This window comes from Heliconius melpomene, chromosome 6, assembly GCF_056956725.1.
Source record: "Heliconius melpomene rosina isolate 202511_hmr_F chromosome 6, ASM5695672v1, whole genome shotgun sequence".
Lineage (NCBI taxonomy): Eukaryota > Metazoa > Arthropoda > Insecta > Lepidoptera > Nymphalidae > Heliconius > Heliconius melpomene.
The window spans coordinates 1,547,465-1,571,812 of NC_140394.1; the positions used below are offsets into that span (position 1 = coordinate 1,547,465).

General features: G+C 32.7%; 3 protein-coding genes across 4 annotated transcripts; 2 read left to right on the forward strand and 1 right to left on the reverse strand.

Moving 5' to 3' along the window:
* Positions 1-106: 106 nt before the first annotated feature.
* On the forward strand, positions 107-12,124 carry LOC146538017 (uncharacterized). Of its 2 annotated transcripts, XM_085186779.1 has the most exons (5): positions 107-745; positions 863-1,148; positions 2,576-2,639; positions 2,722-8,764; positions 9,114-12,124. In XM_085186779.1, the coding sequence occupies exons 1-5, from the start codon at positions 493-495 to the stop codon at positions 9,488-9,490; spliced, it is 7,023 nt and encodes a 2,340-aa protein (XP_085042905.1). In that variant the 5' UTR covers positions 107-492; the 3' UTR covers positions 9,491-12,124. The 2 variants fall into 2 exon arrangements, with proteins under 2 accessions (XP_085042905.1, XP_085042904.1); XM_085186778.1 differs by having other exon boundaries at positions 356-1,148.
* Vps51 (vacuolar protein sorting 51) lies at positions 12,063-14,715 on the reverse strand. The gene has a single exon (XM_085186780.1). The coding sequence runs from the start codon at positions 14,499-14,501 to the stop codon at positions 12,396-12,398; it is 2,106 nt and encodes a 701-aa protein (XP_085042906.1). The 5' UTR covers positions 14,502-14,715; the 3' UTR covers positions 12,063-12,395.
* Positions 14,716-15,130: 415 nt separating this feature from the next.
* Sply (Sphingosine-1-phosphate lyase) lies at positions 15,131-23,919 on the forward strand. The gene is made up of 11 exons (XM_085186781.1): positions 15,131-15,271; positions 15,514-15,651; positions 17,292-17,507; positions 17,899-18,107; positions 19,633-19,866; positions 20,480-20,689; positions 21,040-21,160; positions 21,368-21,485; positions 21,645-21,791; positions 22,592-22,712; positions 22,950-23,919. The coding sequence occupies exons 2-11, from the start codon at positions 15,516-15,518 to the stop codon at positions 23,082-23,084; spliced, it is 1,647 nt and encodes a 548-aa protein (XP_085042907.1). The 5' UTR covers positions 15,131-15,271; positions 15,514-15,515; the 3' UTR covers positions 23,085-23,919.
* The last annotated feature ends 429 nt before the right edge of the window (positions 23,920-24,348 follow it).

A 24,348-nucleotide genomic window follows, 5' to 3' on the forward strand; every position in this document is an offset into this window, starting at 1 on the left:
AAATAGCGGAACTAGCTTAATTTTTATAAAGATGATTTTATTTAAAATAATAATTATAACAATATTGCCATAAATGTTTTAAAAAATATATTTTTGTTGTAGTAACTTTGTTATCTATTTTTCACGACGTCCATCTTTAATATTTGATGTGTTGTGTTGTTAAGAAAATTTATCAAAAAAATAAAATATAAATACGTTTTACACAATATACTGACTAATATTTTAGTTGTTATTTAAGTTCCAAGTTATTTAATCATTTTGTTAACTTTTGTTAAAGCGATAAGTTGATGTTTATTAAAAGTGTCACAGTTTCATTATCGTTTGTTCCACTAAAAAGTTTCACTTGTAATTCGCTGCTATTGACCTAAGTGCTAATTGGCCAACCTTCAAATGTTTTCTTCACCTTAAATTTAACTGATACATTGTGATTAATCACGTCTATTTATCTCCCGTGATTGATATTTTTGTTGTCAAAACAGATGAATTGTGAAAATGGATAAACTAATTGATATACAAAATGAGGCGGGAAGCTCGCGAGATTTAACGCTGGACACTTCATCACCGCCAAGTGAATCTTTTATGACGGCTAATGAGAGTTCGTCAAAATATTTTTCTCTTTCCGAAGTAGATTCTACACTTGGAATATCCCCCTCGAAGGACACATTAACGTCAAACACAGATACGGATTGCACACTAACAACTAGCTCCGATTTGTTAGCCAACTTATCTCCGATCCCGAAAAAAGGTGATTTAGATAGTTATAGTATTGGTAAACAAATAGAAGCTGCTAATATTTTGTCAGGTGGTGTTAATATTTTTGATGATAATGAAAGTTCTTATGATGAAAGTGAGCTTGTTATAGATGATAATGTCGCGGTCGAAGAAGAAAAACCTATTGAGAAATTGGATGACAGAACTGTTCTCGAGAAAACGGCGGCAAGTTTCGACGGTGACAACTTAGAAGCTTCTGAAGTAATAAAAAGTAAGGAAACTGAGGTAGTGCTACATATAGACGGGAAGAACGTTGACGCAATAGATATTGGAAATGGATTATATTTGTATAGAAAAGCTGGTGAAGAAGAACTTGGTGCTGTTCAGATTATTGATGATGATCAGCAACAACCAAGCTTTAAGTTTTTAAAAGTGCGGTAAGTCTTAATGCAATATGTAATATTCATTCTTACATTATTGTTTTATTTTAGGCAGAGGAATCTAATGTTAATAAACTGATCCCCATGCACTGATCAATTTTTGATAGATTTATTAATGAAAAAAAATTATAAATCAGTGTGAAAGACCCAAAGCTATTGTGTTTTACAGTCAGATGCTGTTCCTACCTTTTCATCTTACTCTTGTATTTTAATTAGATAAATTTTATTACTGTTAAGAAAATTATTCTAGAAATAATTCTATGATTGTTTTTTTTTTCATTTTTAGCATTTCACACACAAATTTCATATGCGTGTGTGAAATGTTTATATACATCATACAAACTTCTTACTTCAAATAAATGTGTATATAAAGTACAAATATTTAAAATATAAAATTGGTACATTTATTTACATCATTCTTATTTGAATACTTTAAATAAAAAAAAAACAATTGTTAAAGTTAAAGGTAATAAGATTTTTTAAATCAAGTACTCATTAAGGTAATTGTGGTAAAAGTGACTGATTGTTAACAAAATGATTCTGGGTTTGTTTATCGCACAAGCAATAAATTATTTACATTTTCATCCTTTGGCTATACATGACTTGGTGTTGAGTTCTGTCACTTAACATGCAATGTTTCAATTTGGACAGAAAACATAGAATGGGAGTGTCTTGACTTGAAAAATATACCCTATTTTTTAGAAGCAGCTTAAAATACATAAAATATTATTTAATTTTAATATTATAAAAACTAGTTGAAAGTAGGCATAAAGTGTAAGGTGAAAAAAAAAAAATAATATTGCCATTATGGTGCAGCTTTGGACAACTTTGTACAATCGCAATTATATTGATACTGACTGTAAATGCGATGGTTGTGATTAAATTGCATTGCAGAAGACTAAATTATTTTCATTTCCTGATAAGATAAAATGCAAGAAATCGAAATGCAAGGATTTGAATTTGAGCAGAAAGTAGGGTATTCTTTTATATGTGGAATACACTGTGAAGATTAAAAACCATACAATTTTAATAATGCAAAGTAATAATTGAAAATGATTAACATCCTACACAATGCTAAAACTGATTGACGATTTTACAAAATATTATTTTTATATTATTAAGTTAATATAATGTTATATTAACAGCTAGCTAGCATTGATATTTGTGAAACATTTTGTGTTGAGTGCGAGCGAGAAAATAAAAATATGAGTGTCAGAGAGCTGTGGATTGAGTTTCAAGAATGTTGGATGTTCATTATCATTTAACACATTTAAATTGTTATATATTTTCTACTGTTTTTTACGTTAGTATGGAATAACACTTAAAACATGTTATGAATATATTATCCATATCCTTTTGAAATTATAAAATATCTTAAAATAATTGGATTATATTTTTAAATATATTTTTTATTAAAATTACAGAGAAAACACTGAAGGAAATTTAGAAGTTTATGAAGAAATTGAAATAGAAGTTCCAAAAGAAGTGGTTAGTTTTTTCCTCTGAATACTTATTATATATGAAGAATAGATTAATATAGTGGTCTTTATATATTTTTTCTTTTTTTCAGATTTCCAAGGAAGCAAAAAACGCTGAAAGTACATCTCATGTGCCTATTAAGGATATAAACAAAGTGATAAATGAGCCTTCATCAAATAAATTAAATGATAAAATAAATGTAGCAATAAAAAATGATATAAACAACTTTTCCAATGAAGTCAGCATTGAACTTGCACTTGATATTTTGTCAGAACCAAAATCCGATATGAACTTAAATGGAAAAATGAAGAAATTTAATGAATCTCGTAAATCACCTGTTATTGGCTCGTTTACTCCAATGACATATCATTCTACGCCAAATAAAGAAGGCATACCGCTAACTAAAGTTATGGTCGACCAACAATTGCATCCGAGTAGACATTCGGATAATGTAAAAAAAACTATAGAAGTTTGCACTGATAGCGGCAGGCAGAAGGTGTCTGAAACATCCGTAAAAAATAAAGATGCTATAGAAATAATTAAACCAGATGCTATATTTGGAATTGAAGCTGTTAGAGAACATGTAAGAGATATAACGGAATTAGATGTCAACGTAAATACTAAGGATATCGGCAAATGTACAGAAACAGAAGTTGTTAATGAAGATAGTATTAAATGTCAAGAATCTCTTGAAATTAGAGATAAAATGGAGCAGGACCCTGTTTTGTCTCAAGAAGAACCTAAATTTAATAAAGAAGATAATTTAAAAGTTGTCTCAACTGAGGAATCAACAAATAGCCCTCCTAAACAAAAGGATAATGTTGAGAAGGTTCAAGATATAATATTAAATGATGAAATTAACTTAAACATAAATTCGGAAAAACAGAAAAATGAGGGAGATGATGCTATAGCAAATAAAGAAATTCAAGTTCTCAACGTTAATAAAAATGAGAAAACTGAGCTCGATAATGAAAATATAAAAGAAAACGTTATTGATAGCACTTCACTCAAAGATGAAATAATAATTTTAGATAACGATAAAATTAATGAAGAACACATTAAAGAACCTGCAGTTAAGAAAGAAAAGAAAATTAATTTGCAAAATTGTGAAGTGATAGATATATCTGATGAAGATTCATCACTAAGAAACTCCATTGAAGAATCGAATTTAGTTATCGATGATGAAGTTATAAATATTACAGACAGTATAGTGGAAACAGAAAATACTTTAGATGATTTAGATAAAAATAAAGTAATCGCAGAGGATACTGTGGGTAGCATGTTAGACAGCGTAAATGACAATGAACATTTGAAGGAAAAATCTAAAAATGACGAGACAGGCAAGGACAATGAAATTATAATAAACATTCCAAAACATGAAGATAATGATAAAATTGAAGTAGCCAAAATAGATCCTACTGTTAATGATATTGGTATTGGACCTCTACCGCTACCTGTAAAGGATTGCAATGTTAGTTCACAGAAAATGCCAGTTCATCTTAAGAGCAAAAAGGAATGCGTTGATATAGATCACCTTAATGATGATATAAAAGGAAAATCTCAGCTACCTGTTGAAACTAACGAATCTGAAGTTGATATTAAAAAATGTAATCTTGAAATCGGTAAATCTGACCCTTTTATTACGAAATCTGATCGTGGAATAAAAAACATTGATCCTGAAATTAAACAATCAGGTCTTGAAATAAGAAAACCTGATCCTCTAATAAAAAAATCTGAACTCGAAATTGAAAAATCTATTCCGGAAATAAAAAAATCTGAAGCTGAAGTCATAGAAAGTGATGCAGAAACTAATAAGAATAATAAAATCATTAATTTAATAGAAAGTTCAAAGTCATACATTTTAACACAAGAAAAGCAATTTGTGTCTCCAAAAGAACTGGTAAATAATGCATCATGTCCAATTAATAAAGAAGCAAATATGATAAGTAAAGATTGTAATGTAACGGAAGTTAAAAATCATAACAAACAAAATATTTGTATAAAATCTTTAGTAGTAGATAGAAATAAAGCTGAAAGAAATAATGATGTTCCGAGAAAGGCTGCCCCAAAATCAAATATTAATAACAACAGTGCCGTTCCTTTTGGAAAATGGACAGAAGCCAACAGACAAGAGTTTTTAAATAAAATAAAGGAAACAAAAGTACCATCGACTAATACTAACAAGCAATTAAAACAACCAAATGATTTAAATAGAAGAGATATTTTAAAAAAAATTGATAGTCAAAGACAAACATCCACTGTATATACTAAAAGTGACTTTGGTTCGTCTAAAATAAACACTAAGAAAGAATCAACAGTATTTTTAAATAAAAATCATAAGGCTCCAACCAATATACAGGAACCGAAAGCTACGGTAAAAAAACAACAACCATTGACTAAACCGAAACCAGTTATACCTAAGAAGGTACAAACTGATGAATCACCAATTTTTATTCCAGTAATGAATAATCAAGATTTAATTGATATAACTGTTGAAGGTATTATCAACAGACCAATTGTTGGCAAGCCATTAGATGCTGTAACAGATAAATCTTCGACATCAGATAAACAAGAAAACTCTAAAGCTCCGATGGATGATATTGAAATGAAAATGAATGAATTACACGGCATGTCAAGTGATGATAAAATGAATTCTTCTGAAATCGTACAAACCATCAATAATGACAATAAAACGTACTCGAAAAAAGATACTAAAGGTACTAAAAGTAGTAAAATACCCACTTTGTTACCATTTAAAAATAAAGACCATCCAAACGTTAAAGAGAATGCTGCAGAAGAACCTTCCGATGAAGAAATTATAGAACATGAACCAATCACGGGAGATATAGATGTTAACCGACAAAACCTAATGTGTTTGTTGTCGGGCAAAGAAAAAGTTTCCGAAATCAGAAAAGAAGCAATCATTACAGAAAAGGATTTCGACAAGTTTGCTAGACGTAATTCTATAACTTACGAAAACCGATTGACGGTTAATTTTGATGGAAAAGAGCCCCATAATGTTATACAAACTGTAGTCGAAAAGGAGCCACCTGTTAAAAAACTATCTAGAAATGAGATGATGCTGGCTGAGTCAAAAGCAAAATCGACTAATAAACAACAAATAGCAATGAGGCATACCCAATCGAGTAAAATACCTACGAACATGAAAACTATAAATGAAGAAGATGCATTTAATAAAAATTATCAGTCTAAAGTTCAAATAGCATACCAGTCTGTGTTGACTGCCAAGAAACATTTAGAATCCCCCATTCCGATAATAGAAGATAAACCAGTCCAAGTGGTTTATATGGATTCCAATATGGAGTTCCCTTCTGTACAGCTGAATGTGCAAGGCCAAGATTTGTCACCATCAAAAAAAAATACACCTGAACCTGATATAGTAAATAGTGCTTCTGAATCTCTTGATTCTGATGTAGTAGAATCTAATTTGGAAATCAGGGCAGATGATACAAAATCGAAAAGTAAACATCAGAGAAAGCAAGTGTTGACTCCCGTTGAAGAACCCGAATTAGAATTGATTGAGCCTAGTGATTTAGGAATTGAAATGTCACCTAAAAAGAAACGTAAATTAGAAGACAAGGGTGAAAAAATAACTAAGAGTCTCGTGCCAAAGAAAAACTACTTATTGAATCGGAACATTATTGAAGAGAAAACTCCCAATTCTCAAGAAACGTTGAAAATCCCTGTCAAAGAACCTGAAATTGTCAGCGAAACGTATACAAATCATACAGTTGCTATATCTGCGTTAGATAATTTAGTTAAAGCGGCAGAGTTAATTGAAAATCAATCGGAACATAATAACTCTTTATCAAGTGTTCGGTCAACGGATAGTCCAGTTACTACTCCTGTCAAAAGAGGTAGAGGTCGTCCAAGAAAATACCCGTTGCCTGAGTCAGGACCTGAAGGAAACAAAGTTTCTAGTCCTCAGAAAAAACCGCGCTTAATAGACGCAAAACCTCCAAAGAAAGAATTAGATAATTACACAGATTCAGAGGAAAGCAGTGACGGGGAAATTGTGAAAGAAAATTGGACAATGGGTAAAATTAATGAAAACATAGTTTGTCCAATTTGTACAAAACTATTTAGATCCGAAAATGTAGTATTCAAACATGTTAAGCATTGCACTGGCCCTTCTCCAAATAGATCTGACTCTGATAAGAGAAGTTCGAGAAGGTACAGACGAGATGATTCACGTGACTCTGAGATGAAATCGATAGATAGTGATACAGATACTACGGACGACGAGGAAGAAAAAGTCAGACGCCGCAAAGCAAATTATAAAATTTCTAAAACTATAAATGATAGTAATGATGTCATAATAGTCGATGATACGCCATTGAAAGAGAGAATAGAAAAGAATTTGCAAAAATCAAAAGTCCCAGAAGCCAAAAAAACTATAACAAAAGTGAAGAATCATTTTAGTAGATCAAATAATCTAACTTGTGAATTCTGTGGAAAAACCTTCAGACAGCTATCTTATTTAGTGAACCACAAATTGCAGCACAAAAAAGAGATTAGGAACAAGGAAAGTGAAGAACAGGCAACAAGTAGATCTGTTTTTAGTTGCGAAGTTTGTAAAAAAGAATTTAGAAAACTTCACCACTTGGTTCAGCATAGAATTATACATAATCCGACTTCAATGAGTAATAGGTCATTGAGAAAAAGTTCTTCTGAGCAACGTGATAATAAACCATTAAAAAATCCATCTGATTCGAAACATGCTGATGATACCAGCGCAGGTTTTCGATGTGAACCTTGCGACAAATCATTTAGAAAATTACATCATCTCGTAGAGCACAGAGAAACACACGATGGTATCAACAAAAAAGGTTCTAATATACAAACTTCTAATGAAGTTTCTAATAAGCTAGTGACGTATAATTGTGATAAGTGCAAGAAAATATTTAAAAAGCTACAGGATTATTTGGAACATAAAGATCAACATTTAGAAACTAGCTCTGAAAAGTCTGATGATAAGAGCGTAAAGAGCTCACTGTCAACTAAAGATATCATTCATGAGTGTTCTCTTTGCTACATGGTGTTCCCTAATGAACATTCTTTGAATAAGCATACTGTCATTTGTTTAAGAAAGAAGAAACAATCAGCAGCTAAACAAGCAACAAAGCAAAGTGAAAACAAAGAATCTACAGATACAGAAGAACCTATGACAGATGATATGAAGGATGAAGAAACTAATAAACCAAGCGATGAAGAATCTAACAAACCAAGTGATGAAGAATCTAACAAACCAAGCGATGAAGTAAAAATATGTGATACAGTACAATTAGAACCTGAAACTGTGGAAATTATAGAAAAAGAAAAAATACCACTTATAATTAAAAAAGAAACAATAAGTACAGATAAAATAGAGAGAAAGAACAGTTCCACGGAGAGAAAACCTAGCGAAAAAGAAATAAAGACAGAAAAAAGAAGCAACCCTGAAACTGAAAAAGTAAACACTGATCTTGACGAGTACGAAACACCAATTAAAATAAAAAAAATCGAACTAGTGAAGGATATTATTACTATTTCCGATAGCCATGTGCCTAAAAAGAGAACACCGTCAAAAGAAAAAAGTAGTACAGCTGTTACTAAACGACAAAAATCTATAAACGCCCCGCTTCCAGTTGTCGACGAAGCGACACATTTGGAATCTACCGACGAAGATGAAATACGATACATGCTGAATCCAAACTTTAAAGGAGACGAAAGCGCGGAAACCAAATTATTTATGAAAGTGAGAGCTACAAAAAGTAATTCACTGCAAATAGAACGACCTAACTCAAAAGACTTAATGAAACGAAGAATTTCATTACAGCATCCGCCGAAAATACCGCGATTAAAAGCGAATGCTATAGAAGCTCGGCCGATTAATTCCCTCGCTGTTGAGAAAAAGTTAAAGATGGCCGCCGCAAACCCATTGTCACCCATAGATTCTGACGATAGTGATGTAAAATATTCATTACCAAAATCTAAAAAAGATGAAGTGGAAAATGTGGAGAAAAGAGTTAAAAAGACGTTGGCTGATAAACGGAAATCACTCACTGGAATTGCTAAGAGGAAGTCACTAGGCAAGCAAAAAATAGCTACGCCCATTAATAACACCAAAAAGCGTAAGTATTGCTTATTATTTTTTATTATTAACTTCACACTGTATCCCGCATGTAATAGGTAATCAATTAAGTAAAGTAATCATAGTTTCAAAATACTATGTTCACTTTCGCCCGAAATCAAGAGATGGATGCCCATTCTTGTTGTGGTAACAAAACAAATGACGGTATTCCGCCGCTCAACAGGCAACATTTCGAATATTGGGCGATAAGTGAAAAAGGACGTCTTTGCTCTCGAATCTCTCTACATACATTGCTTGTTATACTGCTGTACTGGATACAACGTGAAGCTAAAAAAATGAAATTTATGAAGCTTAAGTAAATATTTGTAATTGTTTGCACAACATTACAGGCACAACAGAGATCGAACACCGGTGTGACTGCGGACAGTTGTTCAGTAGTGCAGCACTACTTTCTAGACACACAACCCTCGCGCATACACCCCCTCGGATACGACGGCGACGCTCCCCACCGCCCCCTTCCCCTCCCAGGGCTGACCCCCCTAGGATAAAATCTAAACAGACAATCGTTCAAAAAAAGCTCAAAACTAATATTACCTCTAATAAACATAAACCTAAAACTCCCATTACAAAGTCAAGTGCGAATGAAAAAAGTGCTAGTGATGCTCCAAATGTTGAATTCGTTGGCAAAAAGCTGAGGAGTTCCGCGCACAGGGGAGTCCCCGTACAGGACAAGATGAGAAAGATCGTAGATAAGTTAAAAAAGTAGTTTTGGTAAGTTGCCAGATGAGAAGTTGATGGCGTAGTTGGGTGGCACGTAAACACTCGTCAGTGTAAAACTTATTATGTTTGTGGACAGGTTTAGAACCTTTTACCGCTAAACAGCGAGTGAATAAATTGAAGTGATTTCTATAGTGCCTAAATAGGTTATTCCTGGCTACGCATGTGGGATTTCTGAATATTTACGAAAGGCTAGATTAGAATAGGGGACGCTAGTATGTAGATGAAATCACGCATCACAAGCGCTCACAATGATGTAACAAACGGACCATTGTTTAATAAATATACATATTTTTCCTATTTCGGCATGTTTAAAAACACCAAAAAAATATTTATAACGTGTTTTGAAACGTTATTTCACATAGAAGTAGCTAGGGCAAGAACCTTAGAATATTTATAGTTGATTTGTCTATATAAGGGATTTCCCCACGTTAGTATCATAATAAAGCCCTAGCTATATCTATATCGGTGTCTATATGTAAATTTGCAGACTTAAGAATCATATTATGTAGGTATATATTTTGTCAATTTGTTCTAGATATAGATATATGTGAAAGATTAATTATTTATGTTTTTTATTAGTTTAAGTGTAACATCCTCTTAAGGCCGTCGTGGTAGCCGCAGCAGCATATTGTGTTATTATAAACGTGACGGTTACGGGTTCGATTCCCACTAAGGAATTAATTATTTTCTTTACCTCACTCTGGTAACAAAACAAAGCACGGCGGAACTCGTTCCGTGCAAAATTGGGGAGTGTGTAGGACAAGTGTTAACATTTGGTCCCGTCTGCCTACCCTGCTACATGCGGAATATAGCATGAAGCTTAAAAACTGTTTTAGTTTCTTTAATGCAGTGCAGCTTTAATTTAACTGTTGTATTTTAAGATGCTGCACAAACAAAATGACCACTAATATTTTGATTAAAATTTATTATTTCTTACTGAAATTATTATTATATTTAAATATTATATATTATAACTTTTGAATTTATATACCAAAAAGAAATCAAATTGTTGTATATTCATAAAATGTTAAAACTTTTATGTGTATACTAATTTACACTTTTTTTATAAAAAAAATTATATATACATACATCGGCCTTAGACACGTATTTTTAGTTAACATCTGATATTTGTAGTAGTTTAACATACAATGATATACTGAAACTACCATTTCGAATAACAAGTCCCCTTTGTTACCATTAAGGCCTTCTAACAAGTAAGGCTAGTGCTAATTTTACTATCAACTTTAATTTCATTGACTTTCTCGATTAGATCTCTACATTTTTAATGAATAAGTTTATGGTTGGTGTTGCCATATGTGCTGATGATTAAATTGTGATAAAAATTGGCTTCCGATTGTACTTAACTAAATTTTGAAAATTTATTAACGTTGGCGTTGTAGGGAAACATGACTAAAAGACTTTGTGTGAGTTTTGGGAAGTCATTGGCAGCACCAGCTCTGATTTTAGTTTTAATGCACAATCTCATAAATAATAAAAATTAATGTAGAGCAATCAATGACAGATTAAATTAATACGAGTTGTTAGTCTTAAAACAATTAATGATTCAAATTTGCCCATTATTCAAAAAGTGTAAAATTTTTATAAGAAAATAAACATAATATTATCTTAAAATTAATAAATGAATAAATATAGAGACGATTTTGAAAGTCCAGGGTAAAATTTTGCACATAAAATAGACATATCGGAATTTTCGTTTTCTATATGTGATGTATCGATAAGTTGAGATGTCATGAGCTTAAAAAATATGTTGTTATTTTTTGGAGGAATTGTGAAATTTGCTATATTATAGCAAATGATGGAGCTTCCCTTCAGAAAATACTCAAACGCTTCGTAGTCTATTAGGATAGTAAAGATCTAAATTCATCTTAGAGATTTAACCCTTAATCGGATAATACAAAATATTTTCCTACCAAACCAATCATAATAAATCTAAGCCCTAGACTTGCTAAAGTAATATATTAGTTTTGCAAAGGGAGATATATTTTTATTTTTTCGTTAGTTACAATAATATATTAATTGTATAAATAATATTATCTAGTAGGACATTAGAAATTTAAAGCCAAACCTAAATTATGAAATAAATTGATTTGGTGTACTGCCCGTTTAAGGGTTAAACCATACATATGGAAGATTTTAATATATAAAGTAGATTATAAACGAAGTTGTATTTTAGGACTTATAATATAAACATGTTGAATAAGAAATACAATCGACCACACGGTAGCAACTCTTAACCCTTATTGGTTTTCTATAATCGACCAGCATAAAAGAATTAATTGTTTCTAATGGTAATAATATATACTGTTTTTAATTTTAAATAATAATGTTTATTCTGCTCTCGTGACTAACAATTTATGTTATTAGAATAAAGTGTAGTATCTTTTAAAATGATTAAGCATTTAACATAGATTTTATATATGTAGATGATATAATTATTTTTAATATGCAATTTTCATTGATGGGTTATAACGTCATAAAATGTGCTGTTTACTTTAAAGTTTCATAGTGAAATGGTGTTTTATTAATAAAATATTCTGTGTTGTGTATGTTGTAAGAGATATAATTTGTAGTAATTTTTGACAATAAATAATTACATTCATACACTATTTTATTATATATTATAGAACATTTATCCTTACATTCTTCTAGCTTTTAAGAACCCGCGGCAATTCTGACCGTTAGTAACCAGTGTAAGCCATTGAATTGGTTAACGTGATATAATCAATACTTCCTCAATCATTTACCTAAGCTGTATCAATTATTTTTTACAATTCAAACTAGCAGTTCCCGAGATTAGTGCGTGCAACCAAACAAATTCTCCAGCACTATAATTATTAGTACATATGCGATCCATTATTTTTAAACTAAACTTAACCTCTTTCACAAATAATATCTACAATACTGGGTTCCATTAATTGTGGATCGACGCACCGTATCTGAGCTGATGCGAGCGCATCCTCCAACAATGCGTTCAATAACCTTTCATCATTCCCCATACACGACAACCTCTGTTGAAGAAAATGTACGTCAACTTGCAATTGTTGTAAGCCATGACGACTGAAAGTGCGTAATCTAACGCATTCTACTAATGCTTTTAATGCGACTTTTAAGGCGCCATTTGACAACGCTGCCCTGTCAGCACCAGCCGGACTAAACACTTCAATCCGTTCTGAGAATATTCTGTTTATTGGTGAGAAAGAGGAAGGAGCTCGAGACCATATGGTCCGTCGACTTGAGTCACTTGATGGTTTTACACTAGTCGGGAATAATTGCGAAGCCGCACTGTCCGCACTAGCAAGGGTTTCTACTACTCTTCTACATACTGCCCTAGGGCCTCTCGGCTCTGGTGCTCGTAACCAATCTCGGGCTAAAACAGAAACTCTTAGCATTTGAGCTGCGGTCTGCCCAATAAATACAACTTCCGAATCTAACGCAGTTTGTGCAGCAGTTGATAAATTAACCATAATATTGCTAGTATCCTTCTTATCCATGGTCAGCCCTGGTGCAGATTCTTCTAGTAATTTTAATAGATGATTATATAATGTAGTCACTCCATTGTCTTGCATTTCGAGACATAGTTTTGCTAATATTAGTAGCAGTTCAAATGGAATGTTATTAGATGTCTGGAAAGAAGCTAAATTTTTAACCATGTCAGATAGATTGATCACAGTTTCAGAGATCACTGTCCAACATGCATCTGCTACAGCCTTTCCACACCAAACTTTTAGTCCAAAAGATAGCTTATTTTGGAGGAATGCCATTAAATCTAATAGAGAAGCTTGTACTTTTTGCATTAAGTGTATTTGCAAAGAGTTCAAGAGGTCTTTAAGATCTATACTTTCAGTACCTTTACTGGCAAGAGACTGCCTTATTCTCATTAAATTTTCTTTAACTTGTGTCTGTATAGATTGATATTGCACAGTGGCCTTATGATTTATGCATTGTATTACAACATCTAAAGCTTTATTAGAAACAGAATCACTCAAGATTATTTCAGACATAGCTTGTAATTTCCTGAAGAATTTATCCAATCCCCTTATCAAAATTTCTGTTCCAATATTTTCAGGTTTTTTGACAACATCTTCAAAGAGATTAAAAACTTGACTCATGACTTTATCAGCAAATTCTGGAAGATTAACATTCTCCTTGTCTTGAAATATATCATGGTAGCATGAAATTACAATACCTAAGTCTGCCAATAGAGTGTTATTGCATTTCTCTACCCATTCTAATATATCTGAACTGTCAACAATAGAATGTAGATTTTTTAAATGTTGGTTCAAGCGTCCTTCTGCACAGGTTAAAAATATATCCTGCAACGAGGAATCAGTTTCCTGTAACTGTCGTAACAATCCTACGCTTTCAGCTAATTCTGATGCAGAAGTATCAGGATTGAGAATTCTTTCATGTAAAGTTTTTTTTAAATCACATATTATTTCAGAACATTCTGTTTGAATACTCTGAAAAGAAGGCTGGTTTCCATATTTTTGTAAAACTCTTTGGGCATGTGTATAATCATTGACTGCATCAACATATCTATTTTCTTGCACAGCTTTGTTCAATTGAGAAGGCAGTAAAAAAACAAACTGTAATTTATCCAGCAGTTGCCGAGTGCTACATAATCTGTTTACTGTATTTCCACTATCCTTTAAATTATCCGATATTTTAGAACTAAATGCAGTTATATTATTTATATTTTCACTGAGTTTATTCATCTCTTCTTGCATTATTTGAAAGTCAGATCGCATTTTTCGTACAGTTTCCGTTGCTGAAATAAATTTATTGTAATTTTCGTAAACTAAGGTCTGCATTTCAGATTGTAAATATTGACTTTGTGTAACAACTTCAGTTTCTTTGTCCATCACTTGCCTGAGTGTAGCACATTTTAAAAGACAATCTAAATACATTTCTGAATTAAAACTACTTCCATCGATGTTTAGAGGATTTTCGGGATTATCTTTTGGGGATTCAGCCATTGCCCTTAGTTATTAAGCAGTAAATCTTATATTCTAAAATTTTATATAAATACTAGCTTTATTTCTTGAAATGTTTCAGAAACTAAACTAACTACGTTAAATTAACAATTATGATTTATGTATTAAAGTCAAAAGCAAAACAACATAAATTGTCATTGTCAAATATGTAGTCAAATAGTGAAAGTGAATAAAAGGATGCGAGAGAGTATGTGAAAATAAATATATAATAGTATACAGGAAATAAATTTATAATAAGATAAAAGAAACTCAATATAATTTTAGAGGCTTGGAAATGATATTGTTTGATCATGAAAGTAATTCAAATGAGAAAATAAATAATTGTGTAGTACCAGCGGGTAAAGCCGAGAGTAATAAATGATCTCTACAGGTCTAGATCTTAGACACAAAAAATAAAATAAAGTTATAATTAGTCTATGTTTAAGTCTAGACTCTGTGTCTGTAGAGATACTAAGTTCCTTGATCTTTATTGTCTATGCTAGTATCAATTTATTCTTATCACTTGACGTTTATAGTTTGTGTTGTACGACTTGTACGCCGATTCGATAATTCCATTGTTTTAATTACTACGTAAGAAATATAATAATAATATGAGTGTGAAATTAATATACTGTACATATTTTTAAAGATAATCTTGAGATAACTTCTTGATAGTGTTATGTTTGTAATATAATTGATCGGGAATTAGGAAAAAACTAATAGTTGTGATAAAATTTTTATTAATTAAATTATTTTTTTAAAAGTGTGAGCAAGTGAGTGTAAAATTTTTTTTTCTTCACCAATTTTTCTTTAAGATGCAATAATTGTTCTAAGAGAATTCTAGATATCCTAGTTATTTGCGAATATAATATTTAGCTTATATTAATTTTGCTAAAATGAAAACAAAGTAATTAAAAAAATCCTTCTGTAAGCATTAAAGTGTCACAAATCTTAAATAAAAATAACATTTAATTTTATTTGCAGTATTAATAATTTTCTATTTATTGTACTTTAGATATGAGTGAACGTCCGCAGCCTCTAAAAGCAGTAAATAAGTTATTTGAAGGGAAGGAACCATGGCAGATCGTGACCATGACTGCCTCCTCTGTACTAGCTTTAGTTTGGGCTCACAGTCTTTATAATGCTAGAGAGTGTAAGATTTTTTTGTTTTACTAATTTTTGCCCTGCCTAACCTGCTATCTAGGATACAGCATTGAGCTGTGAATAATACAATTTCTTTTTACATGTCATTGTAATTATCATGTCAATAACTATAATTTAATTATAAACTTTATTATAACAGTCATGGGTGTAGAAAGGGAGCAAGGGGTCTGTTTCAAGTGGTATTCCATATTACAAAATAGAAATATTTTAGAAAAGGTGTAATGTTTGAATGTAAAGCCATGCAATAAATTGTGACACACCTATAAGAATTTTCAAGGTCATGTCTTGCTTATATAAGTTTATATAATAATGTTTTTATATGTATAATATATAAATATGATAAGTTTACAAATCACAAAATTTAATAAAAAGAGAGCATCTTTGATTTAAAATTGCTTGTAACATAAATAGTAATACTTTACGAATTTTTAAATTGAAGGTAATTAGTATGAATTAAGACCAATATACAGATAAAATCAACCTTGTATCTGTTTTTATGCACATATCATGCTTCATATGTGCTAACAATGACTTGCAGTACAAAGTGCATCATTATACGAGCCTTGTAATTCAATACTATAAAAGTACTTTAGTACATTTTCCTTACTATTTTTACAATATGGTGTAATGAGAATGAGGTTTTTTATACATACATGCAATTGTTTTAACTTTGTGGTAAATTTAAGGTAATTTTATTATATGAACAATATTTTTTGATTTACGAGAGCATGAAATCATTCATTTCCCAGAGTTGGGATTGAACCCACAATCTTCATATTTAGACACTGTCACGTTAAGCCATGGTACATCAGGCGGCATTGAGTACTGCCACTTAATACTGCAATGTGTGAAATTTATAAATGCAGGATAAAGTGGAGTTGAAAAGAAATGAATTATCTCATGTTTGCTAAAACAAAGTAAATAATGGGGCTCAATTGCACGTTTATTGTAACATTTAGACATAATCAAATAGAATGTCTAAGGATTGTTGATAAATAATAATGTTATAACTATTTCTTTATTTGATTAATATCAATGTATATTTACTTTACCTATTAACAAATTATTATATTATAAAGTTAATATTTGTCAAAGATACAGTATTTATTACGATGTTTTTTAGTTTCACACTGTATCACATTCATAGCAGGGTAGGCAGAGGGAACCTAGGAACGTAATATTAAGTACTTTCTACTAAATACCACGCATGGCGGTGTAAGTATTTCAATATGCCAAGTGGGAATTGAACCCACAACTGTCGCATTTATAGCCGCCTCATATTTATTATGATTCAAAGGTGCAATATAAAAATGTACTTATAAAACTATACTTATCACCACACTAATTGCACTGTTATCCGCGAAAAGAAAAAAGTTCTACATAATGATGTAGAATTCAAAACCAGTTTTTAAAAAGTATTATCCAAGAAGTCCAAAGTTTAGAGTTTGTTTAAGTTTTTAACAGTAATATGTGGGTTTTTACGTCTTTTAGTACAGACAATCTGTACTAGTAAATTATAACGCCAAATGAAATAAAACACGAAAGCTAAAATATCCGTAAAAGATCTGCGCAAAAATGTCACAGTTACGAATACGAAGACTTTATTTATATCGTTTTCTTTTCTACCAGGTGTCACAGTACGACTACGTAAAGAGTTTTTCAGATGGCTCCGTCAAATGCCTATAGTACGACGTAAAATAGAAGAGAAGATGTTTGAAATAAAACGTGACTTCAGAAAGGATGTAACGAAACGTTTATCTGGTATGACCGTGAATAGAGAGTTACCGGAAACAGGTTTAGATGCGGAACAGGTGGCCCAGGAGATTGGATGCCATCTTACGTTGGGTAAGCGCTTTTACGTATATATTTACTTCATTGCTTTCAATATATTAAACGATATGGCAATGTGCGGCGTTTTATTCCGCCACTCAACATATATTAATGGGAATAGAGTGTTTTAACGCTAGGTTCCCTCTGCGCACCTTGCTATGCGCGGGATATACCGCGGAGCAAAAAGAAATCACCTTTTAATATCTTAAATATTTCCGCATATAGCTTGATTTCTTCTATTTTACGAGGCATTGCGTGTTGAGTGGCAGAACTCACTGCCGCGCTTTGCCTCGACACCAGAGCGAAGAAATGGAAATATAAACCTAAATAAATATTTCACTTCCTCGAGTGGAAATCGAACCCACAACCGCCGCGTTTCAGTCACATACCGCGTTAAATATTACAGGTTCATACGATTGGAAGGGGGGTAACGTATCTGGGGCGGTGTACCATCTGAACGACGATATAAGCAAAGTGGCTTGCGATGCCTATTCTCTTACTGCGTATACGAACCCGCTGCATGCCGATGTTTTCCCCGGTATAAACAAAATGGAGGCGGAGATCGTTAGAATGACGGTCAATCTGTTTCATGGCGACGACGAGTGTTGTGGGACGGTAAGTGTTTCAATTTTTTTTCCCATGGGCGTATCTAGGGATACTTTCCAAGGGGCGCTTGGTTTGAACAAATCTGTTCGTACAAAAGGCTGATTTTGTTGGTGTTACTAAGTTTCTGGGATGAGCGCAAGACTATTCTTGTCTGGATCCCTCCCACTATTCTTAGGTCCATGGTTTTCCCAATGCAGGGTAGTGAATGGAACTTAGTGTCAAGACACTCTAAGTCTCCGCTTCCTACCCGAATTTGGAATATTAGGTAAATGAGAATATTAGGTAAAGAGCGGAGAAATTAACCTTCTGAATGTTTTTATTTCTATGTATTTCTCAGTGGCGTAGCTAGGGGGGTGCGAGCGGTGCGGTCGCACCGGGCATCAAAAGGATTTTTTTTCAAAGGACTCATCCAAAGGAAAGGGGCATCAAGGTCGACGATCACTTTGTTTTTTTTTTTAGAACTCATCCAAAAGAAAGGGGCATCAACAAATACCCTAGCTACGCCACTGGTATTTCTATAATACAGTGGACCTTATGTAAACAAATAACTAATATAAACAACATTTTAAAATGCTTTAATTATTAAAATAATACTTTTTGTCATACATTTTAACGTATCGAAAAAATCTTCTTGTTTAAAATAATGTAACACAACATTGAAGACAAGGTTAAATATAACTATGCGTTATGTAACATACTTATTATGTTGGTATGTAAATAAGTATTTTTCGTATAAGTTTTTGTACAAAACGAATTTCAGTTAATATTTTTATTCGTGATTTCCTGTATTAATTTCTATTTGGCTGTCAACTTAATAATTTTTTTATTAATTTGTAACTAATAGCAATTTTAAACGTTATTATTGCTTATAAAATATGATGAGGATGGATGATGGATGGATGAGGATGAGGTTATTTTTAAAAATAGATACTTTGTCTTTTATCTTTCTTTTTAGATTTTAGCGGGAAAATATGTACAATGTACATATTTTTTGCTGCTCAATGAAACATATTGTGACCTTGATTTAGCGAAAGACGCAAGTCATTCAATTATCTCATCATTTTTAAATACAGTTTCCTTATATTTCTTTCTACCTATTGAATATGCTAAGTATGTGATATTAGAACAAAATTGGAGGAGAAAATATGAAATTGTCAAAATTATTTTGGATAACTTAATAGAAAAAGTTTTAATATGTTGCTTTTTTCCTTTAACGATAATATTATACTTTAGTGGACGCGATAAGTGTCACTGTAAAATCTCTATAATGTTAAGGTAGGCAGATTGAACCTAGTGTTAAGACACTCCGTTAGGTAACCAGTTTCCATCGAATTGATTACTTTGCGTGTTGAGTGGCGGGACACAATGCTTTCTCTTGTTACCAAAGTGGTAACAAGAGAAAGCAGGTGGAGTGGTTAAATGAAAACATTAAATAATATTCGCTCCCCCGAGTTTTTATATATTATTTATCGACTCCTATTATTTTTCCCTCATATTTATACCTTATATTTTTTTCATTATATCCATCCATCAGGTGACAACAGGTGGTACAGAATCCATAATGATGGCGTGCAAGGCTTTCAGAGATTTGGCCTACAGCAAAGGAATAAGTAACCCTCAGATGGTCCTCCCGACCACCGCCCACACAGCTTTCGATAAGGCGGCCCAGTATTTGAATATCTCCGTAGTAACGGTGCCAGTGTCTAAGGAAACCTTTACTGTTGATCTGGATGCTGTGAAACGAGCTATCGGTAGAAGGACTTGCTTGGTGAGTTGCTTATTTTTATTGTTAATATGTTCCCAGTTGTAGTGCAGGGGCACAAAGTGTGACTGTAAACGCGACTGGTTGGGGGTTCGATCACCAATCGAGGAAATGGAAGATTTATTTCGCTCTGGTGTCGAGGCAAAGCGCGGCGTTGAATTTCGCCACTCAACACGCAAATTCAGCGGAAAATGGGGAACGGAGTGTCTTAACACAAGGCTCCCCCTGCCTGCCCAGTTGTGTGTGGATTACAGCGTAAAGCTGATTTATTTTAATTTAATAATACGGATCTGTTTTAAATTAATAAGAGATATATAAAAAGTGGAATGTAGCAACAGTGGAACGTGCAACTAACGTGAGGTATTTAAGAAACGTAAGTTTGAATCCCTCTTAAAATTCTCTCTCAAAAATCTCTCGTAAAATTGTTATACATTTTTAATATTGTGTAATTATTTAATTAAATCATTTAGTATGTATAGATATAGTTGTATGGATTAAGATAAGCCTTATTTTTAATTTGATTATCATTCAAGTTATGTATTAATTAAAGATAATAAAAATATGTTTTGATGATCTAATACATAGTTTTTAAAAAGATTTTTATTATTTTATTTTCCAGATAGTAGGGTCAGCGCCCAACTTCCCCTACGGCACGATGGACGACATAGCCGCCTTATCCGACATAGCGCTAGAGTACGGCGTGCCGCTGCACGTGGACGCGTGCCTAGGCGGCTTTATCGCGGCGTTCATGCCGCGTGCGGGATACGACTTACCTCCTTTCGACTTCTCTTTGCCTGGTGTTTGCAGTATCTCGGCTGACACTCATAAGGTAAGTTCTATTTTTGAATTTAGTAAGTTAAAACTAGTTAGTAATTTTTGCATGTGGTGCACTGGTGGTATAACCTCCTCTTGGTTTCTGTTTGCCTGGTGTTTTTAGCATGTTTCAGCAAACAACAGTATGCAAGTTTCAGCATACTTGTAAAATAAGAAGTTCTTTCTATTTTGAAATTGAGTGACAAATAGTATATGTAGTATACAGAGTGTAGCCGAAAATAGGTGCCTCCATGCGGAAAAATGATTAAGTATATTTAAATTAATTTAATTTCCCCACCTACATCTCAAAACGCAATATTCACACACTGATATCGTATAATACTTATTTCCTCGTTTCATCCCCAGTACGGGTACGCACCAAAAGGCACGTCGGTGGTGGTGTACCGCAAGCCAGAGTACCGCCACGCTCAGTACACGGTCAGCACGGAGTGGCCCGGCGGCGTGTACGGCTCGCCCACCGTCAACGGTACTGTACATTATAATATGTATCTATAAATGTCTGTGACTGTAAACGCGACAGCTCGCGGGTTCGATTTCCACTTGTGGAAATCTTGATCTATATGTTACAAACCAGTAGCAACTTGCATCTTTTATTAATGTTTTAATAACTAACGACTAAAATATTGACAGATAATAAATGAAATTATTTTTATTTAATGGTCTTATTTATTAGGTAGCAGGGCGGGTGGTCTCATAGCCGCGTGCTGGGCGACCATGATGTTCGTGGGTATGGAGAGATACGTCACTATGACGCGGGAAATTGTTAAAACTGCCAGATATATTGAGGACGAGTGAGTATTAATGTGTTTTTATATATAAATAAATATTTGAATTTAAAAAAAATATAATGTAACCAAAAACTGAAAAATGTAAAAAAACGTTAAAAGAAGAGATTACAAAACTTAATATTATTTAAATACAAACTTATAAAAACGTATTTCTTTTTCCAGGTTACGTAAAATAGAAGGTTTATACATATTTGGTAAGCCCGCCACCACTGTCATAGGGTTTGGATCTAACCAATTTGATATATTCAAAATGGCAGAAAAACTACATCAAAAGGGATGGAGTTTGAACGCATTGCAATTTCCATCCGGGTAAGTTAAGAAGAGGAAATAGTAGAATTGACTGTGTCTGACTGTGAGTACGATAGTCGTGGGTTCAATCCTCACTCAATTCTAGAGTGTTAATTCTCATATTGACAATTTTGATTCGATTTCATTATATTATTGTTATATTGGTGGTACAAACATGAATAGGGACTCTCTTGACACAGGGCTCACAAGCGTGCGACTGTAAACGTGACGGATGTGAATTCGATTCTCACTTGGAGAGAATGATATTTTTAATATTTCCATTTCCTCAGTCTTGTCATAACCATGCCCTGTTCATGGCCTCTGGGGGCTATCATGCTGTGAGTGACCTTCTTTCTATTTGTGTTCTCGAAAGACAAACGAGGTCTCCTTCGGTCTCTCTTGCTACTCACTGTCATGTTATTATGTACAGAGTATTCGTTTTTTTTCAGCTTCACGCTGTATCCCACACACAGCAAGGTAGGCAGATGGAGCTAGTGTTAAGACACCATTCCCCACTTTCCGCTGAATTTCGGAGTCATTGCGTGAGTAGCGTAACTAAACACCGCGCTATACTTCGACACCAGAGCAAAGAAATGGAAATATAAATGTAAATAAATATTTCATTTCCTCGAGTGGGGATCGAACCTACAACCAGTCGATTTACAATCATATTATGTGCACACACGATTATTTTTATATCTTCTCAATCAGCGTCTTGTTCTGGGTTATCTATGCCTATACTTTTTTGTATGGGATATAACGTAAAGCTAAATATAATCTCTATATATAAGTGTATTTATATAATATATGTTCGTGTCTAGTATCCACATAGCGGTGACCCACGCCCACACCAGCTCAGGCGTGGCGGCACGCTTCGTGGGCGACGTGAAAGAGGCAGCCGCGCTCTGTCTTCGTGAGGGGGGTGCGCCCGTGGAGGGGAAAGTATGTATAGCGATAGCGATATTCGCGGCTCTATTGTACTATGAAATTATTTATATTTTCCCGGGAATTATTTTAGCTAAACAAACAGATAAAATAATCACTGTTTTGGGTTCTATTACTGTAATAAATGACCGCAATAAAATATTTTATTATATATTTTCCAAATATAGACAGCGATGACTTACAGTTTTTTTACATGTATGGATTTATAATTTATAATATTTTTATAATTTCTAGATGGCCATATATGGTGTGGCTCAAAGCATTCCAGACAGGAGTCTAGTGTCCGACATTACTAAATATTTTATTGATTCCATGTATTATTTACCAAAAGATGAGGATAATGAAGAATTTATAAACAAAAATGAATAAAAAATATGTACATATTTATATTAAATGTTAATAAAAATACTGAAATTTTGTATAAAAATAAAATAACATGGTTAAGAACCTTTTGGTCTATTTTTGTCCATTGTTTCAGTATTTTTCCATCAGTTAAAATGTAGAGAATTTAAAATATTATGAAAAAATATTTATGTGGGTTGTATTAAAGTAATTGTTTTAGATAATAAAAATTGATTTTAAAATAATTATTTATATGAATGTCGACTTTTTTAATAATAATGGATAAAGTTCCAGTGGATAATCGCGGTGGACTGTATACGTGACGGTTCTGCGTTCGATTTCTAATGGAAAGTAAATCGAAAGAATGAATTATTTATTATTTTTATTTCCTTGTTCTGCTAGCGAGACAAAGCGCAGCATTGAGTTTTGCAACTCAACACGTAACGTATGGAAATTTCAGAGGTGTCTTAACATTAGGTTTCCTCTATCTACCTTACTATATGAGGGATACAGCGTGAAGTTAAATAATTAAAGCGTTATAGTTAATATTATAAATTTTTAACTTTAGACGCTAGCTTATGACAAGCTATAATCGCCATATTAAATTTAATAGTCTCAAGATTTTATTACCGTTTATTGCGCAAACAAGTATATTAAAATCTTGCAATTTTATTACTAAAAAAAATATATTATTACCATCAATATGAATGTCAATTGTTTATATATTTTGTGCCTGTGACTATTATTTTATACATTTTGTATATTGTAACATTTTTACAAATTGTAAGCACAAGTAGTTAATCGATTACGCTTAGCGTGTTTAATAAAATGTATATTCAAATAAAAGTCATTTTAATATTGATTTGTGTTTTATTTTATTACTTTAACATATTTTTTTATATAAGTTTCAATATTTCATACTATTATAATTAAGAGGTTGTCGTGGCGCAGCGTAGGCAGGTGCAGCGTCTAAACGCGGTCTATTTCCGCTTGGGGCAGTGATTTATTTTCAGTTTCTCGCTCCGGTAAAAAGACAGTGTTGAGTCGAGTTTCGTCACTCCAAAAAAATATATATTTTTTGTATTTATTTACTTATACTATTAACTATTTTGTTAATTGTTCTAAATATAGTACAAACTATAGACTCTTAATGGGAACGGAGTGTCTTAACACTAGCTCTCCTGGTTTCCTCTACCTACCCCTACCTGCTATGTGCGGAATATAGTGTGAAGCTAAAAAAACAATACATTTAATTAGGCACAACATATCAGCACCTTCGCCTATTCTTCTC

Excerpts from the sequence above, each read along its gene's own strand:
- LOC146538017 (XM_085186778.1), top strand. The coding sequence starts at position 493 with ATGGATAAACTAATTGATATACAAAATGAGGCGGGAAGCTCGCGAGAT. Across the intron at positions 2,640-2,721 it reads TAGAAGTTCCAAAAGAAGTG|ATTTCCAAGGAAGCAAAAAA; the intron begins GTTAGTTTTTTC and ends TCTTTTTTTCAG. Across the intron at positions 8,765-9,113 it reads CATTAATAACACCAAAAAGC|GCACAACAGAGATCGAACAC; the intron begins GTAAGTATTGCT and ends ACAACATTACAG.
- Vps51 (XM_085186780.1), bottom strand. The coding sequence starts at position 14,501 with ATGGCTGAATCCCCAAAAGATAATCCCGAAAATCCTCTAAACATCGAT.
- Sply (XM_085186781.1), top strand. The coding sequence starts at position 15,516 with ATGAGTGAACGTCCGCAGCCTCTAAAAGCAGTAAATAAGTTATTTGAA. Across the intron at positions 19,867-20,479 it reads TCGGTAGAAGGACTTGCTTG|ATAGTAGGGTCAGCGCCCAA; the intron begins GTGAGTTGCTTA and ends TTTATTTTCCAG. Across the intron at positions 21,161-21,367 it reads CGGCTCGCCCACCGTCAACG|GTAGCAGGGCGGGTGGTCTC; the intron begins GTACTGTACATT and ends CTTATTTATTAG.